This window comes from Pseudorca crassidens, chromosome 9 (genome assembly GCF_039906515.1).
Source record: "Pseudorca crassidens isolate mPseCra1 chromosome 9, mPseCra1.hap1, whole genome shotgun sequence".
NCBI lineage: Eukaryota > Metazoa > Chordata > Mammalia > Artiodactyla > Delphinidae > Pseudorca > Pseudorca crassidens.
Window position 1 is genome coordinate 51,451,806 of NC_090304.1, and position 13,663 is coordinate 51,465,468.

The window sequence follows — 13,663 nt, forward strand, 5'->3', positions numbered from 1 at the left end:
CAGAGAGGTAATGGGGTGGGGCGGCTGAGTGCAGGTCCTTGCGGGACGTGGTAGTAAGGACCGTGGATTTTACTCAGAGTTGGGAGCAAATGGAAGGCTGAGGTGATAGACGGACAGACCTTTAAGCTTAGTCCTCAAACTTCCTAGCATCCACGTGCTCCAAATACCAGATGCCCAAAACAGGGCCCACACCTAATAGGTACTCAATAAAGTCTTCTTTGTTTTAAAGGAAACTCTGGCAGTGACTTGCTCTGCAGTGCCATGCTCTACTCCCACCTCGATCAGCCCATTTATTAAGCACCAACTGTGTACCCGAGACCACACCCAGAGTGCACTTGGTGCCCTCATGGATCCCCCAGCCTGGCCAGCTCTGGCTTCTCTGGCCCAGCCACCATGCCAGAACGCCATGGCCAGGGCGGGCTCTGGCCCGGCACCCACCTTCCCGGGCCCGGCGGTCCTGTAGCAGCTTCCCGGCGGAAGCGGTCTTGTAGAGGAAGCCGCTGTGGCTCACGGTTGGCAGGACAACTGAGTAGTGCTTTTCCGGGGGCCTCACTGAATCCAGCCGAGGTACCTCTTTTGGGAAGGGGGGGAAAGAGTGGCTGGTCACGCTCACCATCCAAGGGTATCCCCCTTGCCCCCACCTGGGCTGGGTATTTAAGCTGGCACTCAAGTCACCCGCCCCTCCTTCCCCAGCACCGTTCCCTGACTAGCACTCCTGGGCTCCTACTGCCACATTCAGGATTCTGCCTAAGGCATTCTCCACCTTTCCCCACTTGTGAGAATTCCATCCCACTCACAAGGCCCGGCTCCAGTACCTCTCCTTCCAGGGAGCTCCCCTGAATCCCCAGCCCAGCTCTTCCTGTTGCAGGAACAGGACCAGTACACTACAAGGGGTGGGGGGGACCCTCGAGCAAACTCACCAACAATAAGGGAGCGTGTCTCAGACACTGCAAAGCCTAAGGAAGCAGCCTGGCTCCAGCCCTGCTCCCAGCAGTCCCAAAGCCCAAGCCAGCTGGGTGGTCTCCTGTGCCTTCCCCGGACACCTGGGCTCTCTCCAGCCCGGCGCACCCCACCCACCCATGGCCCTGAGCCCAGAGTCCTGGCCGCAGATCTCCACCCTCAGTCCTAGGATGTGGCCCCAGAGGCTAGCGCTGGGCCATGACCAGCGGCGCTCACCCCCACCACCCCCTCCTCAGCTACCCCGAGAGCGGGAGCCAAACGGGACCCAACCCGTCTGCAACAGAGCCCCACCCAGACAGAACGGCGGACAGGGCTGCTGTGGTGAGTCCCCCGCACACAGAGAAATGCAGCACCTCCCCCCGACAGCAGCGCAGACACGCTCTGCACATGCACAAACTCCAACGCCCTCGACACTCCCAGGGGCAAGGAAGCAGAGCCACAGCAACTCAGAGACACACGGACACCGGCACACGGATGCCACCCCGAGGTCCCACACTTGGGTCAGGGAGGAACCCACAAATACACAAAGAGATGCAGAGACGGAGACACAAAGGGAGATGCAAACAAACACGCGTGTGAAGGGGAAGCCAGAGGCACAGATGTACACTGACGTGCAAACCCGAAACGTCACACACACTCTTGCACCAGGGCCCCTGGAGGAGTTGTAATTATAGCTCAAGTGGTACGTAAATCAAAGCTCACAGGACAATACCCAGCCCCTAGCACCCAATAACTGGCATCCCCTCCAAAGGGCCAGACCCTGGCAGCAGGGAGGCCCCATCCCTTGAGGAGGATGGTCCCACCAGCCACTCACCTGTGGTCCGGTTGTTTCGAAGGAATTCCATCTGCAGTGTCTGTCCCGCCTGCTCAGCGAGAGCCAGGGGCGTGGGGACTTCAGGGTCCCCCGAGAAGCAGTTGACCCCAGCCCCGCAGCCCAGGAGCGCCTGGGTCTCAGCCAGGTCTGAGGTTGTGACTGCGGCACACAGGGCCTGGGAGGAGGGGAGAGGAGTGGGGAGGGTCAGCCTAAGCCAGAGTGAGGGGCAAGTGGGACAGGGGTCGTGCTGCGGTGGGGTCGGGGTGCGGGGTCGGGAAGAGGAAGGGGTCACCCAGGTTAGGGGTCCATCCTCAGGGTGAAAGAGAAGAAAGGGAGGAAGAAAGACAGGAGGAGGAAAAGAAAGGCCAAGCGGAGTGGGGGGGGGGGCAGGGGCATCCCCACAGAGGCCAGGGGTCCTAGCAGTCCAGGCCTCACCCTGCTGACAGCCCCCTGGGACCCTGTCAGCCACCAGGCGTGTTCTCTAGAGGCTCTCAAGCTCCCTCTGCCTTGTGGAAGGCCAGAGGGGGGTGCTTTGTAGCTCATTCCTCCCACATTTGAATTCCTCACCGCCTGCCCATCCCTCCCAACCAATGGGAGCTGCCGCCCCTCCTGGCTGGCGGGCTAGACTGGGCTGGGCTGGGGGCTGGACGCCTGGGTTCCTGGGAGGTGGAGGCCTGGCTCCCACTGGGCTTCTAGCTGGACTGAGCCCGACTGGGTGGGGCTGCTTGGGGGAAGGGCTGAAGGTTGACCAGAAGTCACAAGCGGCATCCCTCTGCCTCGGAGCAGGCAACCTCCCACTCAGGCCAAGCCAGACCAGGGACAGGGCTTGGCTCCCAGCCTGTCAGGGCCTGGGGCCCATGAGGGGCCTCATCTTGAGTGGGGTGTGGAAGGGGATGGGTTGGAGCAGCCAGCTGTTTTTCATGAGCCTGACAGGAAATAGCATCCCCACCAAGTTCACTCCTTTTGGCAGGATTCAGGAGCAGGACGGGGTGAGGAGACAGAGGAATCAGGAGCGGAGGGAGGCAGACAGATGCTGGGGACGTGGCCTTGGCCCAAGGGTCAGGCCTGGTTCCTCTCTGCTTTGTCCCAACTGTCCCTGTGGCTGGGCAGGGTCCTTCTGCCCTCTGGGCCTCCGTTTCCCTACAGGGCCACTCATCACTCTGAGCTAGTGGAAAAGATGGGCTGAAACAGAGAGAGCAATGTAGGGGGGGGGGGCATGAATAACGGGAGTGTTTTAAGAGGCCTCACAGGCCCAGTGCCCTGACCTTGTCCAGCTCCTCCTGGTTGCCAAAGAGCGGATGGTAGCGTCGGTACTTGCCCTCCCGGTATTTGGCCTCTAGGTGGCACCGCCGGGCACCAGGGCTGCTGCTGGGCTGCAGAGCCTCACTGGGCGGCACGTTGGCTGCCCAGAAGCGGTTCCCAGCAGCATTGCCCAGCTGTAAGAAGAGCTGCGGGTGTGGGCAAGAGGTTAGAAGGGAGCCTACAGCCAGGGGGCCACGCCCGGCAAAATGCTGGTTTTGAGGTTGTTAGGTGAGGGGCTGGAAGAGCCAGGCCACACGCCCACTTTTCCATCAGGGAAGCTGAGGGACAGCAGGGCCTGCTGGCGGCCATGGGTGCTCCCCCACCAACCCTGGGCCTGAGCCCAGTCCCCAGGACAAGAGGCAGGCAGTCTGACAGGCGGACGTCCCAGGCCTGGTGCCTGGCTGGGGGCCTTGCTACTTCCCCACCCAGTCCCACATCTGGAACTCTGCATTCCTGAGACTATCACAGCCGGGGGTGGGGTGTCGGGGGGTGGCGGCGAACCCTTCAGCCAACTGGGTGGACAGGGATTTTGGAAACATCTCCTGTCCCTGACATTCCTCTCTGGGCTCAGGGGAAAAGAGGTGAGGGCAGACTGTGCACAAGAGTCTGGCATTCGGGGGACTAGTTTATTCATTCTTTCATTCTGCCGATCACTCATTCCACAGCCATTTCCTGGGCCTCCCACCTTGCCTGTTTGTCAGGGCCTGCGTGGGGTGCTGGGGTCAGAGCAGAGAACAAAGAGGAAACAGTCCCAGGCGCCACTGACTCACTCTGTGACTTTGGGCAAGTCATTTTCTCTCCCTGGGCCTCAACGTCCTCATCTGTAAACTGGGGGTTCTAACTCTAACTCACAGGGGATATGATGCCCAAATTACTCTGAAGTCTGCAGCTTGGCTGGGGCTGTCAGGAAGGCCATGTGTGGTCAGGCCCTGGTCCAGCCTCCTGTTGCAGGTTCTCCCCTGTAACTACCACACATATCGGTACCTGGCAACCCCAAGTACACAGGCACAAATGTACACGTGTGAGCGTCCCCCAAATGGACATACTCACACCCACTGGTGCACGAGTAGAGATAAAATGAAGTAAATATTTTAGGTTTTGCAGGACACAGTCTCTGTGGCGTATTCCTCTTGGTGTTTTTTGTTGTTGTTTGTTTTTTCAAGCAACCTTTTAAAATTGTAAAAACATTCTCAGCTCACTGGCCAGTTTGCTGACTTTGCCAAAAATCAGCTTTTCCAAAATCCTACCCCCTAGATGATCCCAAAGGTCTCTTCTAGCTCCAGGGTGCTAGGGTTGGTGAGATGGGGGAGATGGGGTTGGAAGACCCAGGCAGCAGCTGAGAGGGGCAGACCCCAAACATAGCTCGTTCCCCACCTCGATGAGTGTTTCCGTCCACACCTTCCTGTCCATCTTCAGGCTCCGCACCTTGGAGATACCAGCGCCCAGGCCACGGTGCTCCCCTGTAGACAGAGGGCCAGACACGGGGTCATCTGGGCTCTCTCCTTTACATGAGCACTCCCCCCCCACCCCGATCCCAGTGCCCATGGGGGCAGACAGGGAGAGGCCATGGGCAGGACCCAGCGGCTAGGCCTGCAGCTCCATCTCCCACACACTCCTGCCCAGGGCACCCCAAAATTGAGCCCTGTAATTGACACCTGGGTTCCTGCAGTAGTCCCCCAGCTGGTTCCCTACAGCCATGCTTGGCCCCCTGCAGGCCACTCTCCACACAATCCAGCCAGAGTGATCTCTTTAAAATGCAAACCTCTTACTTCAAACCCCTGCTTTAGACACTCTCTTAATTCTCCCCAGAATTAGATCAAAGTTCCTCACCTGCTTCTTCTCATCTCATGCCTCTCCGCCTCCCCTTCCCCCCCAACACTCAAATTCTCCTCCCTCTTCTAATCATCCATGTTCATTCCTACCTCAGGGCCTTTGCACTCACTGTTCTTTCTGCCTGGATTCTCTTCCCCCATTTTCCCAAGGTTAGCTCCCTCCTGACATTCAGATCTCAGCTGACCTGTCACCTCCTCAGAGAGGGCTTCTCGGCAAACACGTTCTCTACCTAGCACTTGTTACTGCCTGATACTTCTACTGGTTTGTGTATGTATTTTCTGCCTCTCCCCATCAGAATGTAAGCTGCCTGAGAGAAGGAATGTTGACTGCCTGCTTTAGGGTCTAGCCTCAGTGCCTGGAACAAAGCCTGGCACACAGTGAGCGCTTAATAAATCTCTGTGAAATGAAAGGGGAGGGGGGAGTTGGGCTTGGAAGGACGCAACCTTGCTCAGCTACAGATCCCACAAGGGACCCCTGGGAGCAGGGATTGGGCTGGGGGCACCATGAGTGCCTGGCACTGCCTGGCTCTGGCTTAGGCCTCACCTCTCTCTGCAACCTCCTACAGAGCATCTCATCCACTCTGGACACCCTCACTCCTTCCATGAGCCGATGCCTCCCTAATCTGGTCTCCAATGGAGTCATTGCTTTCCACACCCATCCCTCATAGCCCAAGGCCTCCTAGACATTTGACCTAGATGTCCCACAGCAACTTCCCAGAACTGTTGCACCCCTGGGTCCCCACCTCCAGCCACCCAAGACTGTTCCCAGTGGGGCCGAATTCCCAGCACTCGGCACAGTGCCCAGCACAGACCCTCAATAAACGCTGGTTGAATAGATGAGTGTATCTGAGGCTCCACCCTCTTTCTCCCTCATCCTCCACGTGTGATCTGGGACTCTTCCTCCATAGATCTAAACGCCTCTCAAATGCTCACTTTCTGGGACCAGGCTCCACCTCCTCTCTCTCATGGATCCGGCAGCAGTCTCCTTGCTCGTCTCCAGTCTCACCAGCTCTGATGCAGCGTCCACCCGTCAGCCAGAGTCGGATGCACAAATCTGACCACGTCCCTCCCGCCCCTGCCTCCCAACCCCCTCTGGATAAAACACCAGCTCCTCCCTCTGCGTGCAAAGCCCTGCCAGACCTGGCCTACTTCCGCTCTTCTGATGTGACTAGACTCCAACAGGCCTGGGCTCAAATCCAGACTCACTTCCTTGCCAGGTGACCGTGAAGGAGCCATTTCCCCTCTCTGTGCCTCGGTGTCCCCACTCATGACGTGAGAAGCTGAATCCCTGCCATGCAGGTTAATCACGGTGGGAAAGGCTTGACACAGAGGTGCAACTTCATAAACGATGCTCTCTGATACTGCCTTCGCTCCAGCCCCACCAGCCAGACAGACCACCTGCCTTCTCAGCACCTCAGCCCTGTCCTGCCCTGGTCTGGCACCCCAACCCCCCCACACACCTGCACAGCGCTTGCAGATGACAACGCAGAGGTTGATGGAGGCCCAGTCAGGCTGGGCAGCTCCACAGTCAGCACAGAATCTGTTGGGGGCCATGGCCCAGATGCGCTCAGCCACCTCCCAGGTAGACAGGGCCTCGGCAATGGCTCTCTGCATGGCCTCCAGCCACTGCTCCTTCTCCAGCTCCGATTCGGCCAAGAAGCTGGGGACACAGGAGTGGGGTAGGGGACTGGTGGGAAAGGACTCAGAGGGATTTGGGGGCAGCATGAGGTGGCACAGCACGAAGGGGGGTGAATAATGCTTTGAGAGCTGACTGTCGGAAGAGGGAGGCGCCCAGGGTCTGTGGGGAGGGTGGGCGTGGACAAAGGCAAGGACACCCCAAACCTGAGAGACGTGTGAATGAGGGCTGGGGGCGGAGGGGCCAGAGGAGGCTCTGCCCTGCCCAGGGAGTAGAAAATGCTGCTGGGAAGAAATGGTGCCCGAGCTAAGCCTTGACAGATGAGGAGGGCTTACCCAGGTGAAGAGGTAGAAAGGTGTCCTAGACAGAGGGAACAGCACGTGTGAAGTGACAGGAGGGCACACAGGGCATTCCAGGGCCTGCGGGCAGGATGGGGGTACTGGCAGAAAAGAAGCTGGGAGACAGAGAAGGCAAGCCTGTGCCATGCAGAGGAGGTCAGAGTGTACTCAGAGGACAGCAGTGAAGCCGTAGAGGGTTTCAGGGGGGTGAGGGACACAGAGATGTTTTCCCTCTCGCTCTTTCTTTTCCTGCTGCCACCAAGTCACATGTGTGCATTCAAGATTCGGCTCCACCACTGCCATGGCCGAGGAGGGCACTGCTGCTGGCGATGGAATGGACGTCAACGCTGCTTTACGAGAGGTGCCGAGACCACCCTCGCCCACGAAGCCTGAATCTTCTGAGCTGCCAAGGCCTCAGCCAGGCGCTAAGCCCGTCTCTGCGTGCTTGCGTCCAACTGGGGGAGCCCAGCACGCCAGGCCGGTGGAGGCCCTTGGAGCCGAACACCAAATCAACCTGATTAAGGTCCATGACAGTAAGGATCTAGGGGAATGCGCAGGGCTCTGGAGAGCTGACAGAGAAGGAAAACTCCAGAGAAAGCGGCTGGTTACAGTTGTGTGGTAGTTAAGGAGGATGGCAAAGAATCTCAGGCCATAGACGTCAATCAAAGATTACTACGAATCTAAGAAATGAACAAATACAAACTTGGCTTTCAACAAAAAGGAAGAAAAAGGATCCTCTGACGGTCACAGATAGGCAGCCCAAGGGTGAAGAGGCAGGCGCCAGGCCAGAGGGCCCACAGGCCTAGGCCCTGCAGGAAGGGGCCAGACGGAGGTGAGGGAGTGATGGAGGCAAGACGGGGGCAGTGATGATGGGTTTGCACAGGGATGAGTAGGAGAGGTGGGGTCCCCGTGGGTGGAGATGGGGCCCAAGGAGGAGCAGTGAGCTGGGGAGGAATATACGGGGGAAAATGTCCATAGAACCATTAGACGTGCAGCTCTAGAGCTCAGGAGAAAGACCCTGAAGGCAGAGATCTGAGCTAAGGGCGAAGGAGATGATGCTGGAGGAGGGGTGACATCGTTTAGACTGAGCAGTCGCCGCACACTGTATCAGATACAGCTTTACAGAGACTGCCTCACAGACGAGGAAACTGAGGCACAGAGAGGCCAAGTGATTTGCCCAGGTCATGAAGTGACCCAAGGATGGACCCCAGATGTTACAGACTGAAGCGCGTCCCCCTGAAATTCACAGGTTGAAGCCTCAAACCCCCGTGTGACTGTATCTGGAAATACGGCCCTTAGGGAGGTAACTAAGGTTAAATAATGTCCTAAGAGCAGGTTTTTTTATAAAGAGAGGAAGGGACACCAGACATCTCTCTCTCTCTCCATGTGCACAGAGGAAAGGCCGTGTGAGGACACAGTGAAGCGGCGGCCACTTACAAGCCAGGAAGAGAGACCTTGCCAGAAACTAACCCTGACAAAATCTTGACCTTGGACTTCCAGCCTCCAGAACTGTGAGAAAGTAAACTTCTGTTGTTTAAGACCCCGGGTCTGTGGTATTCCGTCACGGCAGCTGAGCTGATACACAGGATTTAAACCCAGGCATGGCACAGTGCCTCAGAGGCAGTGGCTGAAGGCCTGGGAGTGGGCGAGTCCGTCCAGGTAGAAGACAGAGGACAGAGACAGACCACTGAGGGACAGCTGAGGTCAGAGAAAACCAAGATGGTAGAGTCTTGGAGGCTCAGGGAAAAGCACCCAGGATGGGCATGACATAGGGAGTGAAGAGCAGCCTCTGATCGCAAGCAACTATTATTGACAGACAAGCACTTTTGAGGGAGCAGGGCAGGCTGGAGGGGATAGCAGGGTGAGTGGGCGGTGCAGAAAGCCCATATGGAAGCACTGTGGCAGGGAAGGGGGGACAGTGATGGACAGAGGGAGGGGGGTATAAGTGAGATTTCTGAGAAGGAAGAGATCAGAGCAGGTTAGCAAGTGAAGGTAAAGGCCCAGCAGGGTGGGTAGGGCTGGGAAGAGAGGGGAGAAATCCATCCTAGAAGAAGGGGCAGCTTCCTACATATGCAAGAAGAAAATACTGGGAGGGAGTGAGGATGCAGGTGAACAATGAGGGAGGCTCACCTGAAGATGCGGTAGGGGGTGGTGAGGTCGAAGCCGCGTCGGTCTGCTGCTTCCTTCACATTGCCCACGCTCATGTCGATGAAGGTGATGCCGATGCCCAGGTGGTACTCCTGGCAGTAGGTGGGAAGGGGTGAGGGCAAGCCTGAGGGGTGGGGCTCAAGGCCCAGGGAAGGGGCAGAGAGGAGGGGGAGGTGGTACTTTAGGGACTAGAAAGTGCCCAGGAAGGAGATAAGGGAGGGCTCAGGAATCTGGGCATGGGTAAATGGACCTTGATCAGAGGCCATGTAGCAATAAGTAAGAGGTGCAAGAGCCAGGGCGGTGATGGGAGGGTAATGCTCAGGGACCAGGCAGGAGAGGGGTCAGAACTAGGGGCAGGAAGCGGGGCAGGCAAACAGCTGGGTCAGGGGAAGGGGGAAAGGGAAAGGGCGGGGCTGAGTGACCAGGTGGGCAGGGCTGAGGGACCAGGTTAGGTGAGGTGGGGGCTTGAGGGACCAGGTGGGCGGGGCTGAGGGGCTGAGGAACCAGGTGGGTGGGGTTGAGGGAACAGGTGGGCAGGGGTTGGGGCTGAAGGACCAGGTGGGTGGGGGGCAGGGCTAAGGGACTAGGTGGGCAGGGGAAACGGGAGAGGTTCGGCAGCCTGGCTGACCAGTCGCACCTCCAGATTCTTGTAAAGCTGCACTTTGTCCCCAACCACGGCCACATAGAGTTTATTCTTGAAGCCACGTAGCTCCAGGCTGCCGGCGCGGTCAGGGGGCTCTGAGCCTTGAACTCCCAACGGATGAGCACTAGACAGTCGGGCCCGAGCACGCTGCTCAGCCACCGCCTGCTGCAGGGCCTGCATCCACTCCTTCCGCTCCGCTGCAGGCACAGGGAAAGGGGCAAGCCCCGGCTCAGCCCGGTGGGGATCCCCCTAAGGGTTCCCCATTCCAGGCCCCTCAGGCAACACCTCTGCCAGAAAGCCCACCCAGGCTGGCCCACCTATCTCTAAGTTCTCTGACTTGGACAAGCTCAGGCTCCAATCCCAGCTGTGCCACTTAGGGTGGGCAAGGCGCTTGGCCTCTCTGAGCCTGCTTCTCCCCTGTAAATGGGGATGTGTGGTTCTGAGGACTCAGCACAAAGCTGGACAGAGGGGGCCCTCCCCTCCCCCACCTCACAGAGGGTTGACTCCTCTCTCGGTTTGATGTGGGGGGAGCAGATGTGCCCTGGTTCTCCTCCCTCACTTCTCAAGCCAAACTGCCAGTCTTCCTCCTGCCCCCCTCCCTACCATCACTCTCCGCCCGGAAGGCAAAGGTCCGGTTATTCGTGATCACTTCAAACTTTTGGTCCCCAATAGCAGCCACTCGGGAGATGCAGGCCACAGGGACAAAGCGCTTTGAGTAGGCATCCTGGGGGAGAGAGAGGAGCCGACTGTGGGGTGAGGCCCACAGAGGCCCAGCCCCTCCTTGACTCCCTCAACCTCTGTTGAAATGAAGGTTGCAGCCCCACCTCCCACAGGTGGTGACAGCCCCTACACCAACCCTGGCCAAGGCCAAGGCTGGCCAATGGGCCAGGAGGACACAGTTCAAGGAGTCACACTACAGCTCTGGTGAGGACTCATCTAGGGACGGACTCCACCTGGGTCCAGTGTTGGGGTTCAACCCAAGACCAGGCTGAAGCAGGGTCATATCACGGACTAACGTGGGCCTCACCTTGTTACTATCAAAGTATCGTAGGTGATCGGTATCCAGTCTCACCCATCGCTTCTGATAGATATAAGATCTGGAGAGGCAGAGGCAGAGGGACAACAGAGCAAAGGACTGGGAATTAGGTAGAGGCTCCGGGATCACCCTAGCCCCCTCTGGAAGCCACATACAAAGTTAGGAACAGCCAGGTCCAAGGGAGGAAGGATCCCAAGTGGTCACTGAGAAGATGAACTTTTACATACAGCAAGAGTGATTGATGTCAGACTCCAAGTAGGACTTCCCAGTTTCGGGATTTTTTTTTTTTTTTTTTTTTTTTTTGGCTGCTCTGTGCAGCATGAGGGATCTTAGTTCCCCAACTAGGGATCAAACCCGTGCCCCCTGCATTGGGAGCGCAGTCTTAACCACTGGACCGCCAGAGAAAGGACTTCTCAGTGTTAAGGGTAATAAAGCATAGGTCTGGTGGGGATGATCGGCAGTTACAGTCTGCCTGGAGGGAGACCTGCTCCAATAACCCTGTCCCCTCTGGTTTTCTGATCCGCGATACCAGTATACTAGAGCCCACACCATGCAGAGCACCAGTAGGACCCACCAGGCTTCACTCACCCTTGCGGTGGGTTCTTGTCCAGCCAGCCAGCCTTGATGACCGGTGGGCTGGGAGTGGGGCCCACAGGCAGCCCGTCCATGGGGTGCGGTCGGGGATCAGGAATCAGGAGGCTGCTGGGCAAGGATGAGCTCAGGCTGCTAGTGTGCCATCCACCACTGGGGGGAGAAGAGAGGGAGTGAGGAGGCCAGAGTGGGGGCTCCCATGGGGTGGGGGCGGAGGACACGGAGAGGCTGGGTCGGGCTTGGGGAAGGAGGATAGCTGGGTGGGAGAACCACCCGAGAGAAGAGGACGCTTACTTGGGGATGTCCTCGTAGGCGTGGCCATCCTCAGCTTCATCCCCTTGGTCGTCCCCAGACAGCTCCTCCCCCTCGCTCAGCAGACTGGCCACACGCACGGCCCGCGGGACTTGGCTCACTGGGGGGTCCTCCTGTTCCCCAGACCCGCTCAGTGTCATGCTCCCCTCCAAGCCCCAGATCACACCCAACTCGGGGCTGCCACATCCCCCTCTGCCCACTCCATCCTGGACCCACACAACTCTGCACATTTACTTCTCTTTCCTCACACTCCTCTCCTCCCCAGCCCCCAGCAGTCTGCACAGGGACCCAGGGAGACGGGGTCACAGGTACAGAGAAAACCAGTGCAGGCACGGGCCCAGGTGAGAGACAAAGACAGAAAGATAAAGGGATAGAGAAAAAGACACATGGATGGAACGTTAAGGCACTCAGAGAGAGGGTGACACGGGGACACAGAAAGTGAAACAGAGACAGAGGGACACCCCAAGACAGATGTGCTCCAAACACCAAGAGAGAGAAGGGGCCACACAGCCATCCAGATGCAGCTGAAGACTGGAGCCACAAACCAGAGCCCCCAGACCCCCACAGAGCAAGACAGTGAAGGGGAAGGGAACTCTCCAGGGAGCCGGCTACCTACTCTCTATCTGGTGGTCCCCAGGGTCTGAAAGGCACCTGGGTAGCCTGCCCTCCACACTGACAGGCAGACAGCCCAAACCCTAACCACTGCCTGACCCACCTTCTTGGTCATCACGGCAGCTGGGGCCCTCGGCCCCTCCTCTGGGAGCTCATCGTAGTCAGGGTCATCTGGGGAGATAGAGGGGAGGGGGAGACTCAAAGGCAAAGAAGCCTGGCCTCCCCCAGCCTAAGAAAGACCCTGCCCCACCCTGGCTTGGCTTGCAAAAAAAGGCACAAAGGACAGGAAGTGCTATTTATATTCTCGGGGCTTCACAGGACAGCACTAGGGGGCGGCCAAAGGAGAGGCCGGGCCACCACAGGGAGGTCTGACTGGGCAGCAAGCTTGGGGGTCAGGGTAGGGACTGTCTTAAAAAGGCTAAAAAAAAGCAACACGAATCGAGACAAGAAAAAGTGGACAATCCAAGGAAAAGCAAACTGCCCATGACCATGGAAAACAGTCCCAGACTTTAAACCACGGGCAAACCAAGAAGTCTGCCATCTGCCCACACCTAACAGTCAGTAGGTCAGAGAGCTGGGTGCTGTCTCCATTCTAAGGATGAAGGGAAGATGCTCACCTGTCCAGGGCCACAGAGTGGGTCGGTGGCAGGGCCCAACAGAACGGGGGAGCACGATCCTTACGCCCTTGCAGACTCTCCAGCCCTGATCCCAGGCCACCCACCCAGAGCCCCATGCTTCGCTACGGCACTCACCAAACTCTGGGAGCACGCAGAGAGGCTTCGGGGGAATCTCTGGGGGGCTGGGAGGTGGAGATGGGGGCTGGGGAGGCCCCCGGGGGAAGATGGCCGGGGGCTCCTCAGGCTCTGGCTGGGGAGGGAATGATGGTGGCGGTGACAGTAACTCTTCTTCCTTGGCAGGAAGGCTGGGAACAGACCAAAAGTTGGGCATCAAGTTCAGTGCGGCTGAGTCACTGCGCCAGCGACACTGCGACAGAACCAGGACTCAAACCCACGGCGCCCCCCAGCTCACATGAGCAGCTGCACAACTCATTCATTCCACACACTCAGACAGAGCCCTCCTTGCCTCCCTCCCCTGCCCCAAACCCTCCAAGCTCTCCAGAGCAGGCACCTTCCTTGGCTTCATGAGCTGGCCCTGCCTTACTGGGACAGGGTCACCTGTCCCCAAAGTGCTGAGTTTTAGCCACATGTACCCACTGGATCTCCACTCTAAAAGAGAGATGAAGACCAGAAAGGGGTGGGGGGTGGTGTGCATCCTAGCCTGGGAGTCAGGGAAGGCTGGACCTGAGCTTTTATTTATTTATATTTTATTTATTTATTTATTTATATTTTTGGCTGCATTAGGTCTTTGTTGCTGCGCATGGGCTTTCTCTAGTTGTGGCGAGCGGGGGCTACCCTTAGTTGCAGTGCGTGGGCTTCTCG

At 58.0% G+C, this 13,663-nt stretch overlaps 1 protein-coding gene and 1 pseudogene across 7 annotated transcripts in view; one reads left to right on the top strand and one right to left on the bottom strand.

Moving 5' to 3' along the window:
* Positions 1-13,663, bottom strand: part of ARAP1 (ArfGAP with RhoGAP domain, ankyrin repeat and PH domain 1) — a 63,230-nt gene that overhangs the window by 15,745 nt on the left and 33,822 nt on the right. For 5 of the 7 annotated variants that reach the window (XM_067750238.1, XM_067750239.1, XM_067750236.1 and 2 more), the window contains 13 exons: positions 12,977-13,146; positions 12,328-12,395; positions 11,595-11,725; positions 11,298-11,453; positions 10,701-10,770; positions 10,277-10,397; positions 9,668-9,870; positions 9,013-9,122; positions 6,369-6,568; positions 4,451-4,536; positions 3,040-3,222; positions 1,775-1,949; positions 439-573 (listed from right to left, as the gene is read on the bottom strand). In XM_067750238.1, the coding sequence (XP_067606339.1) occupies positions 439-573; positions 1,775-1,949; positions 3,040-3,222; positions 4,451-4,536; positions 6,369-6,568; positions 9,013-9,122; positions 9,668-9,870; positions 10,277-10,397; positions 10,701-10,770; positions 11,298-11,453; positions 11,595-11,725; positions 12,328-12,395; positions 12,977-13,146 (1,808 nt within the window). Of the gene's footprint in view, positions 1-438; positions 574-1,774; positions 1,950-3,039; positions 3,223-4,450; positions 4,537-6,368; positions 6,569-9,012; positions 9,123-9,667; positions 9,871-10,276; positions 10,398-10,700; positions 10,771-11,297; positions 11,454-11,594; positions 11,726-12,327; positions 12,396-12,841; positions 12,909-12,976; positions 13,147-13,663 lie in introns of those variants that run through there. The other 2 variants (XM_067750243.1, XM_067750242.1) reach the window with 2 other exon arrangements.
* LOC137230583 (small ribosomal subunit protein eS12-like) lies at positions 7,184-7,573 on the top strand (annotated as a pseudogene).